At 31.4% G+C, this 22,675-nt stretch overlaps 1 protein-coding gene across 1 annotated transcript in view; it reads left to right on the top strand.

Annotated features, from left to right (window-relative positions):
* The first annotated feature begins 257 nt into the window (after positions 1-257).
* The window catches only part of LOC108914779 (membrane-anchored lipid-binding protein LAM4), a 111,192-nt gene continuing 88,774 nt past the window's right edge, over positions 258-22,675 (top strand). Inside the window, exons 1-3 of the mRNA XM_018720659.2 lie at positions 258-560; positions 8,491-9,441; positions 15,136-15,220. Coding sequence (XP_018576175.1) covers positions 8,496-9,441; positions 15,136-15,220 — 1,031 coding nt within the window. The 5' untranslated portion in view covers positions 258-560; positions 8,491-8,495. The remainder of the gene's footprint in view (positions 561-8,490; positions 9,442-15,135; positions 15,221-22,675) is intronic.

Genomic DNA, 22,675 nt, shown 5'->3' with positions numbered 1-22,675 from the left:
TTGACTATTACCATATTACTGTTAATTTAATGTTATTCTAAAACTTTTCGTACAGTCAAAATGGTCTATTAAAAAAGTTATCTGCAAGCATTTTATCAAATTGTACTTTATAACTACATTATATGAGGCAATATAGAGAACATATTTGTTTACAATAAAACAATAATTACTAAACTCCCACCACACTGGGCGTTATCTGCCGTTTTCCTGATAAGGAGCTACTAAATTTCACAGTTCTCAAGTTTTGCTCCTTGACAATACTTCAATGATTATATCGAAACACTATTGCCGTGTGATTTTTTCGGTGCGGGATCTATTTGTGTAACGTATACTACAAAGTGAAATGCAAAAATTACCATGAAATTAATCTTCTTTAAACAAAATTGGTTTAAAAAAAATGGAAACTCATTGTTGATACTATCTAATTCGAGGCAGGTGTTTATAATTCCCGAAAGATAAATGTTTTGGGGAGAAAAACGAGATAGCCAAGCTTAATAATAGTAGTTGCTGATTCAATTGTGTTCAACCCATAAGAAACGAAGGTTGTTCTTGATCTTACTGTAAGTACAACATTATTAAATCTCGCTTAGATGCAGTTGCAGAAAAATTTCAATCATGTTAAATTTGACATTTTGTCCACGAAATTTATTTTTTGACATTTTTGACCAATAAGAACTAATAATTGTACTTGTACAGATATAACATTTGTGAAAATTAATCATAATTTACATGTATGTAATATACTGAATAGGTAATAATAATCGGTATTAGTGAAAATTGCACTAATCTGTCACAGTAACAGTTCATTTAAATTATTGTTATTTTTAATCAATTAAAACAGAATTACGTGATAATTTGGCACTAGTGTAATTATTGACAACTGCAGTATTTGTGCAAATTTAGGAAATATTATTTATACTTTTGACATTTTATCTAGAGCATTGATTCACCTTATTGTCATTTCTAATCAAACTTAATAGAAATAAATGATAATTTTACACTGATGCAATTATTATTGCACCAGTGACGAAACCTCTCGATATTATCCATAACATTGCTTATACTTATCATTTTCTGAAAATTTTATTTTTGAAATTTTATCAAGAAGATTCATTTACTTTATTGGTATTCTTAAACAATCAGAATATAATTATGCGATAATTTTGCACTAGTACATTTGCAGGTACACTAGTGTAATTTACATAATCTTCATTATGCTTATTATGCCACTACTGGAAATGTCATTAATTTTTTAAATATAACATTCTATCAAGGAAATTCTTTTATCTTATTAATTTAAACGAAGCAAAATATAATTAAGTAATTCTTTTACGCTAGTGCAATTGTCGATAATTATAACAGTGCAAAAATTACTTATGTGCAAATTTCCACAAAATATCCATAATTTTCTATACTACTAGGAATTTGATTTTTCTCTCAATTTGACATCTCATCAAAAAAATCATTTATTTTAAACAGAATTAGTGATAATTTTACACTACTGCTATTACACATAATTACACCAGTGCAAAATATGTATTAATAGTGAAATCATATACATATCTGTTATTATTTTTATCGGCATTTTGAAAAGTAATTTGACATACAAGTTTTGAAACATTATTATTTACGAATAACGCATTTTAACTAATACAACACTGTGAAACTGATTGTTCAATTAAATGATTAAGTGATTATTAAAATTTTGGTAATTGATAACACGGTCTTAAACGTTATGATGGAGTTATTAGAAAAATGCCATTATTTTGATATCAACATGTTTTGACTGACAGAGATATATTACTTCATTTTAAAAGTTTCCTATAATTTTTAATAAATCATGCCACTTTTAAGAAAAGGATATATAATTTTCATTGCTATTAATAATAATTTATATGATGTAATTACGTGGACACAGCAACAAAAAATCTTAAGAACATCAAATATCCCGCAAACTATAAGAAATAGATCCAAATACACTGCAACAAAATCCAAAGGAAATTAAATTTTACATCTGTCCATGGCAAATTTGATATTGAGTTCAATTTCAAAAAATCAAGATATTCATGATCAACAGCGAAGTTAGATAATATCAAGGAAGAAATGGGGCACTCTGTATAATCAAAAATTATTTTATTTGAGGCATTTGTTGTGTTGTTGATATTACCAGAGCTGTGTAAGAATATAGGACATAATATACACATACAAAATGTTTTCGAAGGTGGGGTTTTAGTTTTAAGGGTTTGTTTTTCATGCCAAAATAATGCGTTTTACAAATGATTACTCTAATAATAGTGATAATAACAGAGGTACTTACATTTGAAGTTAATGAGACTTGTGACGCTTCATCATCAATCATGTGGTGATCCTTACAATGAACGGAAATAAATCAATCTAGATCGTTACTCCTTATCATTTCAATAATCGATTTTGTTCTAAGTTTTCTTAAGTTTTAGCTTGAGATTCTACTAATCGCTTCAGATCTAAGTTTCAGTTTGATATACTGGTTTTAATATCGTTGTTAGTGAAAGGTTACTGGGGATATCGTTGTCAGTTTAACAAACTTTTTGACTTTCTTGGTAGTGTAGTGACAAACACTTTTATAATAACGAACTTTTGCGCTATTGTCGTGGATTTTGATTGGTCGATTGCCTATCAATATTCTTATCCTTTGGCGTATTAAGGTGATCATACACCCTCATTTTGGAACCGGATTGAGTGACGGTTCATGGGGGTTTTTAGATTTATCGGGTGCCTCCCCCTTCACACCAAACTCAATGGACATTTAGGATAGAGCTTTCTCCATTGATGAGGAGATGGATGGAACTTGGGATAACGCTATCTATTTTGTACCTAAAGATGTATTTGGCACTGCGATATGTTTTTGTTTATGAGTTTGTTTTGTTTTGAAACTTTTCAACTGAATCCTTACTTTGCACTTTGTTCTATGGAGCACATTCGAATACCTTGTGCCTCTTTATCACTGTCTATGGCGTGATAAGCTAAAGCACTAAAGTTTATGTATGTGAGGCCTCCTTAGAGAGACTGTACGAGAAGCTTTAGAAGCTTGATTTGATTTACCTCCTCGGTGGGCTAGTGTATGACACCTTTAAGATCTTTACGACAGGGTGGTCGGGCCTGGGTGGTAGGCTTTAAGTGCAGTAGGAGCCCCGGTTTGTATTTTTTAGGAGAAAAATAAAGCTCGAATTTTAGATTTTAAAATGAATTATTAGTCAATTTATGTAAAATAACATAAACGCAAGCAACAGTTTGTATATGTATAAAAGCACAAGAAGATTCCGACACTGGTAATTAAACCGCACGGGCTGACGTTCAAACGCTGCTAACGCTGGCTCCGCAGGATGTGCTGGAGTGTAATCCGGGTGAGATCTGGAAAATTCAATCATTGCGTTACGGATTGTGGGCGTTTCGAAAGAGTTGAGGTGTTGAAAATTATTATAACGCTGACCCTGAGGTGGCTTTGAGGTGTGAGGTTTGAATTTTTCGGACTCTTATTTCGTAGATTTTGGAAAGGTAGTTGAAAATTTTGATGCCTTTATGTGCCGTTAGCGGCTTCTGTGCGATGACTTTTGGCAACTGAAGAAGAAATTCTTAACGTTATTAAATAACTTACAACTAACACCAGACAAATTTCTCGGGAGTAACGCATCCCACACTAAACTTTGGAAAGTTTTGCATAAAAACTAACTGTATTTATATTACGTTCGTTGTGTACAAACATTGAGATTAAAAGACGATATTGCCAGGTAGTTTTTGCAAATGGTTATCGGAACAACATAACTATAATGAAATTGAATTTTCATAATAGCCATATTCATAGAAAATTTCCTTAGGTCCCAAAAAAGAATTTCCAAGATATATTTTCAATTAACCTATGAGCGGACATTATTAATGGTACCTTTCATTCTGCTACAAACATTAACTCGTGCCCACTATATGTATTTATTTTCAAAATGATTTACCTGTTATTTTTGAAGAATATACCATCTAATCTTCGATATATGTAGTGGTGCTCCAGCACACTTGCATTACGAGATACTCAATTTTTTAAGAGGGTTTCCTGAATCTCATAATCTTGGATATGCCGAACACGTTTCTTTGCTCTAAAAAGCGGCGACACTTTTGAACATTTGTTATACTTTTCCCTTTTTATAACGTCTGACGGTTTTGCAACTTTTAATACGCCAAATGTGTTTCGATTCATATTTTAACGCACCTAAACAATCGATTTTGTTCAGAGGAAATTTAAGGCCATGTCCATTGTCCAAGGCTATCAGAATATTAATTTCTTGATACCTTATCTCAAATATTTTTTTGATAAGACTCAAACCAGAAAAATTATCGGAGGCATCGGAACACCCTATATATTTTTACACTGTTTCGTTTTGGTATAAATAGGGATAGCTGTTAAAATAAAAAGCCCACTTCAGAAACTCCCTTTTTATTCCTGGAACTACCCTACCACAAAAACCAAGTTGCATTACAAACTTGTTAAATAAAATAACAATTACTAGCACTTAAAAATATACAGGGTGGTCCGAATTTTATGCAGGAAACTTCGAGGGCAGATAGATCTCTTTAAAATAATAGCAGTTCGCCTTATAAACATAGGTCTGGAACGGCCTCGTTTTAGAGATACAGGGTGTTGAAGTTGTTAAAAAAAATCGACTTTTTGTTTATATCTCCGGAATCTATTAACCGATCTCAATAAAATTTGGTACAAATAATATATGATAGTAGGTCTTGCATTCTCTAAAATATGAGCTCTAAAGGTTAAACCAGTGGTGTACAACTAGACAGGGGTCACCCCCTTTTTTATAAAAAAACCTACGCCACTGCATTTTTTACAAGTTATTGTAACGGATTTGTATTCTAATGCATAAAATACGTAAAAAAGGTATCTTCAACTTTTTCCCTAAGATTCGCCGTTCTCAAGTTATTCATACCAATACAATCCCCTTGTGCAGACACTTTTAACCATAACGTTACAAGAATATTTATGTTTATGCTTAAAAGTATACATATTTATAAGCACATCAACAAAATTCTCTACACTTGTTTCCACACCACCTGTGAGATAGACTTCCTGGTGCCTTTTAGTTTACCCTGGAAGCCCCTAATCCACTATCTTTACAAATAAGAACAATTTAAGTAAATCAAAATAATAATAAACGTACATTTACCAAAGAATAACTAAACAAGAAACAAAATTAATGTTACATTTTTACAACAATTATTCACAATGCAAACCACCTCGTCCACCTACGCGATAAGAAATAAAATATTATTCTTAATAAAAAATATCTAGTTACAGGGCTTAATAACCAACCCTGAAACAAATTCATTGTTGTCAACGTAAACAGCACTGTCAAAGTATTGTAGTTATTAATAGGTACATTATGCCACGAACCTTTACTAACGAAGAATATGCAGATTTTCATTTTATTTATGGATTTGCTAATGGTAATGCTGAAGAAGCTGTACGTGAATATCGAAGACGATACCCCAACAGGCGACAACCAAACGCCAATGTGTTTATTGAAACTCATCGTCGCTTTCGTCTTTTTGGGTTGAAACAATATTTGGAAAATCACGATCGACGCAATGAAAGGCACAGAAATGAAATTTTAAGAGCATTTGACGATGATCCTCGGCTAAGTACAAGAAGAGCGTCTTGGCAACTTGGGGTGAGCAAATCCAAAATTTTAAGAGTTCTACATAGGGATGGCAGAAATCCATACCATTTACAACCTGTGCAAAATTTACTTTCGGAAGACGTAGAGAGACGCCTTAATTTTTGTCAGTGGTTGTTAAATAAGTCACAATATAATCCAGAATTCTTATTAAAAATACTTTGGACCGATGAGGCTATGTTTACAAGGCGAGGAGTAGTGAATTTTCACAATTTGCATATTTGGTCACAACAAAATCCTCATGAAATTCGGAAAAGATCTTTTCAACACGAATTTTCTGTGAACGTGTGGCTCGGAATAATTCGCAATAAAGTTTGTGGACCTTTCTTCTTACCACCCCGTCTAAACTCCCAGTCATTTCTAAACTTTCTGGAAAACCATCTATTTGAATTATTAGAGGATGTTCCATTAAATATACGACAAGATAGCTGGATACAAATGGATGGTGCTCCTGCGCATTCTGGGAGAATAATACAAGAATGGCTTCATGAAAATTATATGGAGCGATGGATAGGTAGAAGACCAAATGCCAATGTCAACCATAATGGTGCAGAGGGTCCAGTGTCTTGGCCAGCCAGATCGCCAGATCTAAACCCCCTGGACTTCTATGTTTGGGGTTATCTGAAAAGTAAAGTTTACTCTACTCCAATAGAGACAAGACCACAATTACTGCAGCGAATAGAAGACGGCTGTAATGAATTAAAAGAAAACCCCCACATGATATTAGCTTCAATTAGTTCTATTAATAGAAGATGTCAGGAATGTATCAATGTGGGTGGTTCGCATTTTGAACAATTGTTGTAAAATTAATTTTGTTTTTTGTTTAGTTGTGGCTTGGTAAATGTATTTTTATTATTAAATGTAAATGCATTTTTATTATTATTTTAATTCAAATTATTCTTATTTGTAAGGATAGTGTATTAGGTATTAGGTTTCCTTTAGGAATCTAAAAAGCGCAAAGAACACTACCTCACAGGTGGTGTGGAAATGAGTGTAGAGAATTTTGTGCTTACATATTGCACTTACTTAAGTATAAACATAAATATTTGTGTAATATTATGATTAAAAGTGTCTGCCACAAGATCGTATTGGTATGAATAACTTGGGAAAGATAAATCTTAGGAAAAAAAAATCAAGTTACCTTTTTTACGTATTTTGTACATTAGAATATAAATCTGTTACAATAACTTGTAAAAAATGCAGTGCCGTAGGTTTTTTTTATAAAAAAGGGGGTGACCCCTGTCTAGTTGTACACCACTGGTTTAACCTTTAGAGCTCATATTTTAGAGAATGCAAGACCTACTATCATATATTATCTGTACCAAATTTAATTGAGATCGGTTAATAGATTTCGGAGATATAAACAATAAGTCGATTTTTTTTAACAACTTCAACACCCTGTATCTCTAAAACGAGGCCGTTCCAGACCTATGTTTATAAGGCGAACTGCTATTATTTTAAAGAGATCTATCTGCCCTCGAAGTTTCCTGCATAAAATTCGGACCACCCTGTATTTTACATTTTTACTGATAGTACGTTGTGATACGAGTAGTATCACCATATTATTCATTATCAACGTAATTTATTACCAACTTGTAATCTACTACTACTGCAGGTGTTACTCATTAATAAATCATTTTTTAATGATTTTCCTGTTTGATTATTGACACAACTTGCTAACATTCAATACATTTTACACCTAATAAATTGTTTGCAACAAAAAAATTTTTAAAACGGTTTATAAATTAAACATTTCATGCATTCATCGAATGATACAAGTCTGATATGTTATACGTGTTTTATGTTTAAATGATACAGGGTGTTCTTGAAAGAGGCGTGTTTCTGGTATTAGTTGCAGATTGTTTTTTGACAATACTAATAACTTTTTATTCGATTTGTTGAGCTCGCTGAACGATGTAAACGAATTTTCGGAGTCTCTAGATAGTCGAAGAACGAGTATATCAGTTATCACTAGTCACTTAAAAGTTTATTAAACAACTAACAATAAAATCGAGCATGAGACATCTTAATTGATTCTGGCATTTTTTTTGACATTTATCATAAATTAAAATCATGTCAACTTTTTCATTGTTTGTGAACATTTTTTAATTTTTAGCAACCACTTACTAGTTTGTTTCTGATGCAACACATAGCGTTTGACAGAAATTAATGTGGCAACAGACTTGTGACAACAGTTTCAGCCATTGTTTCCACAGCAATGTTGATTAAATCATGACTAATTCCAGTACAATAGTACAGACAAGCTATTTTGTCTGTGACAATATAATTTTTGTATAATGTTTATTATTGTAACTTTTTATGGAGAAGAGATAGAGGCAAAATTTCTGCACAAAAAATGTTCATAAAAAATAAATCAGTTTAGTAAGTTTTTCGTTTGTCTGTTATGGGCCGAGACGCGATCTTTGGGACACCCTGTACCTTAAATATAACAAATTGATAATAATTAATAATATTAATTACTAATCCAGTATAAGCACAATAGAATTGGATCCGTCTAAAACATTTAACCTTTAAATTATCGAAAACTCTAAATAAAAGTTATCATAATTTCATATCATATTTACATTAAGTCTTCATTTGGTGTCAAATAAAATTTGTATTAGATAACAAAAGAGATAAAAATATATAAACACAAATGAGTTATGGTAAAGATACAAATCAATAAAAATTCCACTTGCTACAAATAGAAGTACATTTATCTATAGTTACTAACTGAAATAATAGATTATCTTATTTAATTATAGTTATTTTTCAGAAAACATGGATGAAACAGCTGCTGAGAAACAAGATAATCATCCAGTAGAAGATGAAACCAACAACGATGAATGTTTAGAAAATATACCACTTAATCAACAGAAGGAAGATGGGAAAAGTAATACAGAGGTACTAGATATACCAGAAAAAAATGAAGGTACACCATTAGAAGAAACAACTGACATACAACATGAGAAAGAAAAACAAATATCGGATCAAGACATAATACTGAGAAGCAGCGAACCAAAAGAAACAAAACCAAAGTGGAACCAAAAATGCACTGTAATAACTTTACTATCTAGTGACGCAAGAGACGAAAATGCGTATGTTGGCAGTGGAAAAAATCCTACAGAAACAAAACCAAAGAAAATACCGAAAGTTCTAAGCAAACTATGCCTTGGTCCAGCCAGTGATGACTCGGCCATTGGAACTATCTCCGAAAAACCCAGACAAGATGAAGCCGAGGAAAGTGAAGCATGCGATGACGGGGCAGACGCCAAAGAAAAGAAAATAGTTTACAAGAACGGCACATCGAAAACTAAGACAGTGATAACTATGTTCAAAAACAGAAGTGACAATTTAGAGTGTTCGGACCAACACAGTGGAGATTCGGAAACGGACGTGAACGATAATAAAACGGAAAACACTGTGAAAAAACTGAATGACAAAAACATGGACCTAAAGACTTCTATAACGCCTAAAATGCTGAGAAGGATGTTTTCCAGGAAACGCAGCAGTTCCGTGGAAAGTGCTGATGAAAGGCATGAAAAATTGAAAGATATCAGCCTAACAGACAACACGGCTGCTACGCCACCTGTTATTTTAGATTCCGAATGGGAAGACGAAGACGTAGAACTGAGGAAGAAGCCCCAATCCTTGAAGCACACCATCACCGTAGGTTTCAGGAACTCTTTCAGATTGAAGAGGACACTTAGTGAACCTTCAAACAAAAGTAAGTACCAAAATTCAACATGTATGTTAAAACCAAAAAAAAAAACAAAATAAATAAATAAATAAATAAAAATAGTAGTAAACACTGGAAAATACAGTAATATTTAACATAAATTAACGGTGCAAAAAAAATAAGTAATTTATTCCATCAGAAGCCAGAAAAACAGAGTAGGTATATGTTTACAGACATCGGATAGAAACGAAAGTTTTGTTTTTTAAATGTAATCTTGTAAGTAGATTTTTTACGATTACAGAATTACTTTAATAAAAAATATTATAAAGTCAGTATGAAAAATTAAAAAAGAATTCGCTTTTATTTCATTATAGATTTATCACTGCCAGGAAAACTTAAAACCCCTTATAAAATCGGCTTATAATTCCTATTTAAAATAAAGGGACATTAAAATTTTATTATATACCTAAATTATAAAAAACAAAAAAAAACGTTATCTAACAACCTCGCAATTTTTCATGATAGCGATAATAATAATATATTATCAAATGAAATTCCTGATGCACTTTGCAATCTCTTCATGTCCATAGCAATAATTCCCATTCTTTCCGGTTTATTGCAAGCGCTCAGGATTTTAATGACTTTTTTGTTAACAAGTTTCCATCGGTTAATGTTGATAATGACTATATTGCTGATACCTACATGGATAAACTAGCGCCTAATATAAAAAGTTTAAATTTAATAATGTTTCGTCACAGAGGGTACTGGAAATTCTTAACACTATCAAATTGAATGCGAAAGGAGTTGACGGAATTAATTGTAAGATGATAAATTTGATTATACCTCATTTACTCAATCACATTACTTTTATTATAAATGAATGCTTGAACTCCGCTTCTATTCCATCTTGTTGGAAGGATGCTGTAGTCATCCCTATACCTAAGAATTCAGAACCCTCTGATTTAACACATTTTCATCCTATTAGTATACTCTATACCTTTACAAAAATTTTGGAAAATATTGTTCATGAACAGCTGACGTTCTCTCATCAACGCAGTCATGATTTCGAACGCATCATAGTACTTCTACTGCACTGCAAAAAATGTGAACCTTGAAAAACGTAAAATTACGGCACGAATCATTGGCAATTCTGTTGCCTATGATTCGTGCCTGAATATTACTGAGCTTATATAAATTTACAAAAAAGTTGTAAATTCACATCGTAATTTTAAATAGATCCATACATATATTACCGTGTGATTTTACATATATAATGTTACAATTTTAATAAGTACTAATTTAATTTTACCTTGTAAAACTGTAATTTTACTTTGTAAAATTGTAATTTTACTCTGTAAAATTGTAATTTTACATTGCAAAATATTAATGTTATCATGTAAAATTGTAATTCTACAACTTAAAATTGTAATTTTAATCTGTAAAATTTTTGTTTTACACACTATTTTTACAATGGTGTTGTAAAACTATTTTGTGTTTTTTAGGTTCACACAGTAAAATTGTATTATTTAGGCCCGGTACTTTGAGTCTTGGTTAAAGCTGGATTAACTCATCAGACTGATTAGACTTTACATATACTGATTTATTTTATAAATCACAGTCTAATCACTTGATTAGTTGATCAAACCTTAACCGAGACTCAAAGTACCGGGCCTTAGAGATATTTTTACACCTACATGTAGAAATGCAGTGTATTTTCACTAAATAATGCATATGGTGTAAGTTGAAAATTTTACGTAGATATAATTTAGAATAATGTAACATTTAAGTTTCATACTACAAAATTATAATACATACCTTTTTTTTACTTTTTCGTAAAGGTGTCAAACTAACTTAAATCAATTCCCATCAATGTAATTTTGTGCAGAAAAATTCAAAAGTGAGCTGTGCGCTGAACTTTTGTTATTAATTAACAGTTAATAAGTTTTAATACACACATTTCACATACAATGTCACTAACAGCAATGCTATTGTACATAAATATTAAATAATAAAGTACTTATTGTTAACTTCAAATTTAAACTTCGTTAATAGGTATAAATTTATTAAATTTCAGTAGGATATGCTATTTAAACTTCGTAGCGCTGGATTTAAGTAAAGTAAAGTTTAAGTAAAGTAGTTCTGAAAGTTTTTGTTAAAATAAAGTTTATTTTGGACAACTTTGACTATCTGTTATTCGAAATTAAATTTAATCAAAAAGCAAAAAATATAATGTAATGTAACCTCCAAGTCAGCCGAGCTAACCCAAACATATTAGAATTGGATCTCTTAAAAAAGTTATTAAGTTAGTTTAAATATTAAGAATAAGTATATGATTAAGAATGGACAATCTCTAAACAGGAGTTACTACAGACCAAAATGTGTTCTGATTTATTGAAGTAACAGAGAGTAATACCTGTACAAATAGCGGCAAATTCAGCATAAAATTCGTAATTCTCGTGCCAAAAAACATAAAATCACCAATTTTCGAGTTGATTCTGCTGAAAATTTAAAAATTATTGAGAAATTTGAAATTAAAATTCCAACTTTGTTGTTGGTCCAGTTTAGAGATTGCCCATTCTCAATGAACGACCCTGTATATGAGTATCAAATCAATGGTTAAGAATTCTTAATATTGTTAAATTTTAACTAGCCACTTTTTGGTACACATTATCAAGTCAATAAAATCGTTAATTGTTAACAATTAAGACATTGCTTTTTTAATTAAGAGTTGCCTACAGTAATCCATATCTTTTCGAGGAAAAGAACTTTTTTCGTATAAAATAAACACGAATAAAACATAGTTTCATAACTCCTAGTCTAAACTACAAAATAAACTATTTATTTTATTGTAAAGGTATTACACTATAATCCTACAATTATGTACTAATGTTTAAGAGTAAATTTTGTAATTAGGAAAGTTATTTAATAATTTCATTATATCAGGCATGTGTATTTGCGTAGATTATTGTTATTTTAGATAGCTTCTGATTCCATCCTTGTCTGTGGAATTATTTCTTTACCATATCCAACATTCAGCTTATTATCAGTTATTATCAAAGAACTATTTCATACTATATGAATTGATTAGAATTAGCTTAATACCCTTAGAATGAAGAAAAAACCAATAATGAAATAGATGTGAGTAAAATATTGTGGAAGTAATTCATTGCTGGTCGAGGCAGAGTGGTTATTTCTCATCATATCATTAATATTTATACCTAATAATAATATTATGACAAAATAAACTACTTCCACACATATTTATTAAAATTATAAATTAGTTTAAATATCTTACCTTTATCTTTTTTAAGAAAGATCACTAATTGTAAGTATAACGCACAATATACGCACGACTCACTACTACAACTACACAGCGTGGTCTGTCTGACCAATTGCATCATTGCTAGTCTAGACGCGCTGTTGTTTCTACATTAAATCTTCTGTAAATATAGTTACCCTTTAATGTAAAATCACATAACCAAATGAAATATACATTTTTAAAATTTTTTAACTGTGGTAATAGCACGGTGTAAATTTACCGAAATTGAGATTATAAAGTAAAAACACATAACTTTCTTAGTAAAATATAAATATTTTTATTATTACGAAGAATATTTAATTTTACTTTACTTATTATGTAATACTGTAGTGTAAATTCACAAATGTATTGGATTTTTACCCCAATTTTTAAGAGTGTGCTCTATTACATGTATCGGATGAGTTATATAGAGCATATGATAATAATGAGTGTCTTGCGTTGCTTGATTATAGATAGCAAGGCTTTCGATACAATTCATCGTGCTACTTTATGCTGTAAACTTAAATATTTTGGACTTGATTACGGAGTTGTTAACTTTTTTGAGTTATTTGTCAGGTAGACGTCAAAAAGTTGTTATTAGTGGAAATTCTTCTACCTTAATTAATATTACTGTGGGAGTGCCATAAGGTAGTGTGCTGGGTCCCTTGCTGTTTTCAATCTATACTGCATACTTACCGGGTGCGGTTAGAAATGCCCATTCGCATCAATATGCAGACGACTTTCAAATATATTTTCGTTTTCCACTGCCAAAGTTTCTGTTAACACGATTTTATACCTAAAGCATTATAGTATTTCCGAAGTCAGTTGAACATGTATAAAAACGCCTAGCAATAACATTTAATGAGTTTCATAGGCGTCCCTAAAAAAATTTTCCTAAAAGTAGAAAATTATAATAATTTGTATATAATGTGTAGAAAATTTCTATTATATGTTCATTTGACCAACAACATATTTTAATTATTTACGTCCTCAAACAATTTTATTATATTGATGGTAAATTTCGTTTTGTTCCGTTTCAAAAGGTCTCCAAAATGCTGAATTGCAAAATGTTGTAATAATATTAGTAAACAAAATATCATTTTATTTCTCCCTTTCGCAATTGTGATGAATGATCAATATAAGGTGCCTATAATAAATTAAAATTACCTGCATTGCTGCACTGCACTGCTAGGCCATTTGTCAACAACTGAATTTATGGCCAGGTCGCCCAATGCGGTTGTGTTTGTGGCGGGATTGCCCGCGCGCTCATTCTTCAACTGGGCGACTAGACCTCTATATGGGTATGGCTAAATAAATATGGGAACAAGTTTTTCAGATATTTCAATGTCGAGTTGCTGCGTCAGCGATCGAACCTGGTACATACTGCCAACCTCTTGGTTCTTCAATTGCAATCGGAAAGACTATAAATGATTAATTATATCATATTTAAAAGATGGCTGCTCTGCTCAATACAAAATCTAATTCAGGTGCACCTCAAGATTCCAAATTAGGCCCGCTCTCTTTTCTTATTTACCTAAAGTAATGCATAATTCTAAGTCAAACTAATAAGTTAGATTTTAACATTGTACATAAATGTTGAACGATAGTTTTCACAATAAAACTTTATAAAATGAATAATAATAAACTAGGTTTTCTTTTAATTGTTGTCAAATTTAATTCTATTTAGCAGTTCTCATAAAAGCTACAGCTATCTTATTATAAAAGCAACTATTAATGAACGAAAAATTGAAGTAAACTGAAAGTCATTTTAATAAGACTAACCATTTTCAAGATAAAGCAATAAAGAGCTCATTAAAAATATTCAGTTTAATCGTATTATCATTAATGAGTCATAAAGAAACTTAAAAGAACAATAGCACAATTATAACTAATAATTTAAGAATTAAATTTTACGTTTTTTGTGTGCTTGTTGCTTCTTATAAAGTCGATTTATATTATCTGCTGTTTGATTTATGTATTTATATAAAATTTTGTGTAGAACTGCGTTAAAACTTTTAAATTTGAATATCCTTGGATTTTGTACACACTTTTAAGTGCCTAGATAAAATTTAGTAGTTTAAATATTGCATTATTTAGAGCGATGTCAATATCTACCGACGTCGCTCTAAATGCTGTAAACAATGCGACATTTAATATCTCTAGATCTCATCTAGACACTTAAAATGTCACGTATATTTGTAGCCTTAGACTGTTATCGCTAAGTTTGATTAAATTAAATTACTTGTTGACATGAAATTGAATGTTGCCACTTCCAATATGTTGTAAACAATGACCTTAGTACTAAATTGTAATGAATCAATTAGTTTTTTCAAAATTACAAAAAAATGTTCAATTGCATTTTTCATTGAACTTTTTCAATTGCATGTTTAATATTCTATCTGGAAAACGAATAAATATGTGACAATTAATATGTTCTTTTTCAGAACGGAGGTACGACCTAACACCACAAAGATCCAACACCCTGAGGATATTTTCAAAGGCTTTATTCCAGTTCCAAGTTTCCGAACTGTAAGTACATGTCGAGTTACTTTCATTATGACCCGTTTTGATTTTAAACAGATGCTATCCAATTAAGTTTGACAGTTCGTTGTATAAAAAAAGAGGCGGAGAGAACTCGGAGGCACCAAAGGCTCGTTTAGTGTACTTCACGCATATTATCGAGATGAGGAACGAATATAAACGAAAATGTAATTCTCTAAATAAGATAAACTATAAAACAACACCTAATAAGTAATCTAACAGAAAACTCAAACGGTAATAAAGAAATAATGATAAATGAAATACACTAAAGTGTAAATAATCTGTTTACTTACTTGATTTTTACAGCATATGATATACTTGAAGCCTTATGGCTAATATTCCGGGTATTGGTGCCTAGTCTATAGGAGCCAGATAAGGTTCCGTGGCCAATCAGAGTGTCACGGCTGCAAACAACTTATTCTTAAGTATTTTGACCTCCTGAATTCAAAAAACTTGGTCGCAAAGCCTGAAAGTGGTCAGTTTAATTGTTATTAACAAATTAAATGTTTAAATGGCTCTAAAATGTTTATTTTTAAAGCTTGTACAATTTTTTATTCGTTAATAGTAACGTTTTCTTATAACAAACATATATTTTTTTGAAAATTAAAAAAGATTCATTTTAACCAAAGTTATTGCAAATTTAGTGCAAATACCTTACGTTTTCCGTCTCAGCGCGCACCAATTTTACCATATCTCGGGTTCTATTGGACGGATTGAGACGCACGACATCTCATTTTAAAGCTTGAACTTTATTTTACAAGATAGATAAGTTCAATTTATTAATTTATTTTTTTAACAATTAATGGCAGCTTAGAAAGTTGTGAAATTTCAACGATCATCCTGGTTTTATTTGTTTATAAGGCTTTTTATTATTCAACTTCGATGAAAAGCCAAAAAGTTACCGGATATTGTTCCTCGCATCCTAACAATCATTTCATGGCTTACAGTTATTAGTTTTTCTTTATCAAAACCCGTGAAGAGACGCGGGTACGTCGAAAGCTATGTACGCTCGATCGAAAGCTCACAGTGCAAGAGCGCGACGTTTTATAAACTTTTATTAATAAGAAGCCACAAATACTAATTAATAAAAGAGCATTAACAATTGATTTAATTACTGATTTTTATAAGATTTACATAAATAATAACAACAATTGTTGGTATTTGCACTAAAACAATAACTCTGGTTAAAGTTAATCTTTTTTTAATTTTAAAAAATTGTACTAGCTATAAAAATACATTTTTTACATTTAATTTGTTAATAACAATTAAACTGATCACTTTCTGGCATTGCGACCAAGTTTTTTGGATTCAGGAGGTCAAAATACTGAAAAATCAGCTGTTTGCAGCCGTGGCACTCTGATTGGCCTCGGAATCTTATCTTGTGTTGGTTGTTTTTTGATACAACGGTACATTTACTAGACGAGTTAATTTTAGTTGCTTCTTAACTGTCATCCTTGCTTATCTCTCTTGCCTTCGATTAGTCGCTCTTCGTAGTGAACAGATCTTCATTTTTTGAACACGTACCATCCTTTCACGGAAGACTTATCTGACACCGTTTTACCTTCGTTCATATTAAATGACGTTTCTAGAAATTAAAAACTAAAAACGGTTGCGGCTTCAAATAAGTACCTAATTAACGCAGATAGCGTCGTTTTGATACGAGCACATTTTGCTCGCAAACAGGTACTAGATTTCGGATGGCTCTTGTATTAATGTTTTGGCTTTCTAAGTAGTGTAAATATTATTATTTGAGAGTTCACTGGCGATATCCCTGGGATCCGTCCAATATCACTTTAATGGCAATAATAAAAAATAAACAGCGGGCAGCTGCAGTATTTATTTACATTAGTTGGGACATCAAAGAGCTGGGAATATAGATTAAATTTATTCTATTTTTGTTGCCGTTACTGCCAAATATTTATGTCGTTAGAATAATGCCAAGAAAGTATTTTGTGTATATTTAAATTAAATATTTCATAGCTTATTTCTAACTAAAGTACAGATCGTTTAACGACAATTTACGCATCGTCTATGGCTTAAGGTTTTTTAAATTTCAAAAATTAGAGAAAACTAATTTGCTTTTATCTGTGATCTTGATGAGTGATGACGAACTATTAATGGTTTTGTCTTGCAGTTTTATTTGTGCCTTACAAAATGAAGTAAAACGAATAAAAGGTAGAAAAATGTTCTTCCATACCAACTTTTGATTGACATAAAATGTTCTGAAGTTCAACCCTCTTTATATTATAATTACACTTCTGTAATAATATCAGTAACTTTTTTAAATGTGTTAATAAATATAGATAAAGTCATGCTTCTAAATGGTATCAGTTATAATTGTTATAAAACATATTTATTGTGTTATATTTAAAACGATTTTTACTTACCTACATTAGTTAAAGTACTATTAGTTCTAGAACTAAATAATCATCAATTTCGTCATAACTAAATCATATATTTTCCGTCCGCTGCAAATTTTTAAGCCTGGCTATAATTTCAAATACCTTATAAGCCTTAGAGAATTTTTCCGTAGGATTCATTCTAGTCCGCTCCAAAATATTGATTAGCAGGAGAAACCTCTAGACTTCGTCTTTCACTGGCGTATGTTCCAATAGCTATATTTTAACCTCGATTTTACCATTACCAAAAATATACGTTATTAGACGAATTGCAGATGGGATTCATCATTTGTATTTATATAAACTCGAAACGTAACACGCAATTGTATCTAGCTAGTACTGTTATTGTTATTATTACAAAAATTAGATTGTTTCTCATTTAAAAAAGACAGTCAATTATTAAGGAACTCCAGCAATATGTAATGTATTTTTTAATATACAGTATGTCGCAAATACATGCAAACACATGTGAGGTCCGATGATCAGCCAAGGACAATTTTTTGGTGTCGAACATTCATAATGTAGAGCCTCTTGAGCCAGTGAAACATTATTATGTCTAGCCCAGTATTGTTTATTTATATTACGGTACGGGATACCGATGTGAACTATCGAGGATGCATTCGACTTTGAGTCTTCCCATAAGCATATATATATATTAGTGTCATATCAAGAAGATCATAAAATTAGTTTTTCAACGATGTATAATAACAATAACTTGCAACTACATTTGAATATTTGTTTTGAATAACAAGAAACTGTTTTTGTCTTAGTAGGCTTTGGGTACAAACTTCTAATGTTTTAAGTTTTAAGATTGGTTATAGACAACGCCGTTGTGAAAAGTTGTCACTCTTATCACTTTCATTCAATACAGGTGTACTAATTGTAGAAATAACAATACATATTTGTTTTGGAAATCCTAGCAAATATTAGTCGTATGTTTAAAAATGCTTCGTAACTTTAGTACTATTTGTTTGATATTACAATAACAAATATTTTCCTTTCTAATTGCATGAGTAATTACTATTTATTTAATTTTTGTGGGTTCGACTTACCGATAAACTTTTTATGACATAATCTGTTTTGCTGATTTTAAATTAAAAAAAAATAATGTTGCTGTTATTTTCTCGATATCAAATAACTATTGTTAGTGAAAAGTTGAGAATAAATTCAACTCAACGACTATGGCTACAGGCGTGGAGTCCCGAAAATCTGGATTGAGACTGGATTGTGGTATCGAATGAGTGCAATTTCACCGACATGTTCTGTACAGGACGATGTGGAACTGATGGTCAGCCACCATTACACGAAAACGGAAAGAGCAAACAAAAATGATGTTATGTTGTTGCTGGATATTTAAAATTCTATCTTGGTAAATTTAACCAATTGAATTTAAAACAAAACTTATCAGCTCCTTGCTCGATGACACGAACATTTTGTCACTTCGGACGCATGTTATGAAATAGTACATAAGTGTAGGATCTACTTTTCTGAGGCAATGCAATTGGAATATTTTTGGAAGGTCATGTTCATTTTGGAACGCATATTGTTTTCTGCTCTTTTAAAGAAACTTTTTCCTCATCCAAACGTTAGGAATACTGATTTGAAAGTTAATCTTTGCAATTCCCTTGTTATTTCTAAAATAAATTCCATACAGTGATGGTGTCTACGGCCCTTCTCCTACAAAAAGCTACTCGGATTGTAGAGAATCCGGAATTCGTGTTTTAGGTTCGCTTACGGCATAAGAAAATATGACCGTGGGATTAGTAAATGCATTCATGACTCTCGAAACAAACCTGAAATTTGATAAACTAGGAAAACTGTTTGTTTATAAGATTGTCGTGGGATTTTGAAAACTGATTCCGATTTTCACACTTGCTAGCACTAAATCGTCACCATAGATGACCTAGACTGGCTATAGGGCGATTATGATGAAGACAATTGGGAGCCTAGTCGGTAGCCCAGCATCAGTCGTATCTGGAAACTTGAGCTGTACGCGTCGATTTGATTTCAATAATTAGTTTTTTTTTTCATGGGCAGATGTATTGTAGGACATTGTGTAAATAGAAGTGAACAAGTTGGTGAAGAAAGCCGAAAAGTTTCCTTCTCTAGATAAGTAAAATAAGCAATATATAAAACATAAATTTGAGCCATTACATACGCCATTATTTGGTTAAGATCAGAGTATTCCAGTGTTGACTTTATAATTTTGTTCGTACACATAGTGCAATGGTAAACGTGATATTATTATAAATTGTTAATAAAATAATGTTTACGTAGTAGTCTCCAATTTATATAAAATTTTTGAAATTCCCGTAATTTTGAGGGAGCTGAAAATGAATATATTATTTTTTGCGATCGAAAAATTACAAAAAATTAATTTCAAATTCATGTTCAGCACCCTGGAAAAGCGGGGTTGGCAAAATTTGATTAGAAAAATGACAGTTTTATAGTAAAATAAATAATTACCAAATTTTTATACCTGCTTCGATATTTTCGAATCTAATATTTTAATTTTTACTGATTTGTAAAAGATATTGACATAAAGTACAGATAGGTGAATGCTTTTAAAAAACAGGATTGGGTAGGTACCTACCATCAAAATTTTCACGTTAAGGCGGTTTTCCACTAAACGGATAAAACAAAAACAAAACACAAACTTGTGTCGAATAAAACAGAACTGTAACTTTTCGCAAACTTTTTGAAGACTGGCGTGTTTTGCGACAGTTGGAGTTTTGTTTTTCGGGTCCCGCTCGAAAGCGGTCACATCAAAAGGTTTCGACGTGATTTGAAATTCAAGTCTTTATAGTGGAAACGGTCGTGTTGTGTTTTCTATTTAAATGATCCAACCCAATATCTATGTTGGCGTTTTCTTCTTCCCAAAAACAATATTTTAATCATTAATGAATTATAGCTATTAAAAAATATATACAGGGTCGGAAAGTCCCCATGGTTCATTGGCCGTTACGTGAGAGCGATAAAGTAAGTCATAGAAATCCGTGCGATAGAGAAGGATGGCTATAATGAAGGCGTCTCATAGTCACCGCCCGTTTCGCCCTTCCACAAATAAGATCCACTTCCACTTGTAATTCAGCGACCGGTGGTCATCTTTGTTTTCGTCGTTTGGCTTTTCTTTAATAGATGTCACTACTTATACAATTTCGACTTCGGTATTCCGATATGTTAATACAATCCGTTAACAGAGGGCAGCACAACGCGTAACAAAGAAAACTTTTTACAGTAGCTAGTAGATACCTCTGTTTGTAAATCTAGTGACCTTGTTTCCCCTACTGAGAAGTTATTCAAATGGAGTATAGTGCTCAGCTGGATTTAAAGTTCATTTAGTTGTTATTTAAGCATACTTTTTAAAATGACTTAAAAATACCAAGAAATAAAGCAAAATTCCCTATTTCCCCAATTCCAAAAAAATCTGTAGATCTGGCATCACTGTTTCTAGGGCTGCGCCTCACCTTAGAAAAATTGTGCTGCCCTCTGTTAACGGATTGTATTAACATATCGGAATACGAAGTGGGAATTGTATAAGTAGTAACATCTATTGCAGAAAAGGCAAACGACGAAAACAAAGAAATGTCGGTCGCTGAATTACGAGTGGAAGTGGATCTTATTTGTGGAAGGGCGAAACGGGCGGTGACTATGAGACGCCTTCATTATAGCTATCCTTCTCTATCGCACGGATTTCTATGACTTACTTTATCGCTCTCACGTAACGTCCGATGAACCATGGGGACTTTCCGACCCTGTATGTGTACGGTTAAGGAGTTTACTCGGCTAGTATACAAACTAACTAACTAACCAAGTATATAAACACTTTAACCGTACATATATACACTTACTTTTTTCCAAGGACTTCAGTATAAACCAGCCATAACTATGAATAAAAAAATCTTCTCTAAACATGTTGGTTGGTTATTGGAAAAACGTGTTCTGACTTCCTTGCGACAACCAGTGGAAAAGGACCGAAAACAAAAACAAAACTCGAACAAAATGTAGCCCGCTTGATGGAAACATGTGTTTTGGGTTTGTTTCAGTTTTGTTTTTGTTTTTCAGGTTCTAGAAAACACAAACAGGACATAAACTCAACTGTCCGTTTAGTGGAAAACCGCCATTATTTTCTAATGACTTTGAAGAAAATTTTTTAATTTTCAACAAAAATGTAGTACGCAGAATAGCAAAAAATGCAGTTTCTACATTACATCTACCAGAAATATTAAGTAATTATACTTTATACCTACGTATGCACATTCTTATTAATGATCTAACTGAATACCATGATGTCAATTATCCGGACGATCTTAAGTTGTTCCTGGAAGTTAAGTCTTTTATTGATTGTTCTAAATTACAAGACAACCTTGACATAGATTGGTGTTCAAATAATAATCTACCTACAACAGTAAAATTACCAACAACAGTAAAATTGTCTTGAAGTAGATGCAAGTAGATTTTGATTAAAAAAATTAATGTATAAATTGAACTCTTGCTCCGTTCCAGATTATATATATATATATATATTATACAGGGTGAACCAGCTTTTTCGTGACAAACTTTAAGGGTATGTTCTACGTCCAAAAATAAACGTAGTTTGCTATACAAACAATTAGGGTTTGCAATCCCGCAGTCTTTTTTTTCCAGCTGGAAATTTGCGGTAAATTCGCCTTTACAGCGGGATCCCGCTGTAATTCCCGCGAGAGATTTAAACATATATTTATATATGAAAATAATAATGCTATTATTGTGGAATGTTTATATTTAATCAAATGAAATATAAATAATTCTTGGTATTTAAAAATCAACAGATAAGCATTATATAGATTAAAAACTATGTTTATTAACTAAGAATCAACAGAAATCAACACATCAATAATATAATACTTTTGTTATTTTTACATAGATATTATTATGTCTCTAGTTACTTAACGTACTTGTTGCTGTTAAATTACTAAATTTATAAACATCTAGGTTAGGTTAGTAATTTAATCGTAGTAACAATTTCTAAAAAAATATTTGCTAGATACATCGATAATATACT

Source organism: Anoplophora glabripennis, unplaced genomic scaffold, assembly GCF_000390285.2.
Source record: "Anoplophora glabripennis isolate ALB-LARVAE unplaced genomic scaffold, Agla_2.0 scaffold927, whole genome shotgun sequence".
In the NCBI taxonomy this organism is placed as follows: Eukaryota; Metazoa; Arthropoda; class Insecta; order Coleoptera; family Cerambycidae; genus Anoplophora; species Anoplophora glabripennis.
Note: the sequence above shows the minus strand (reverse complement) of the source record. Positions and strands in the feature narration are given on the sequence as shown.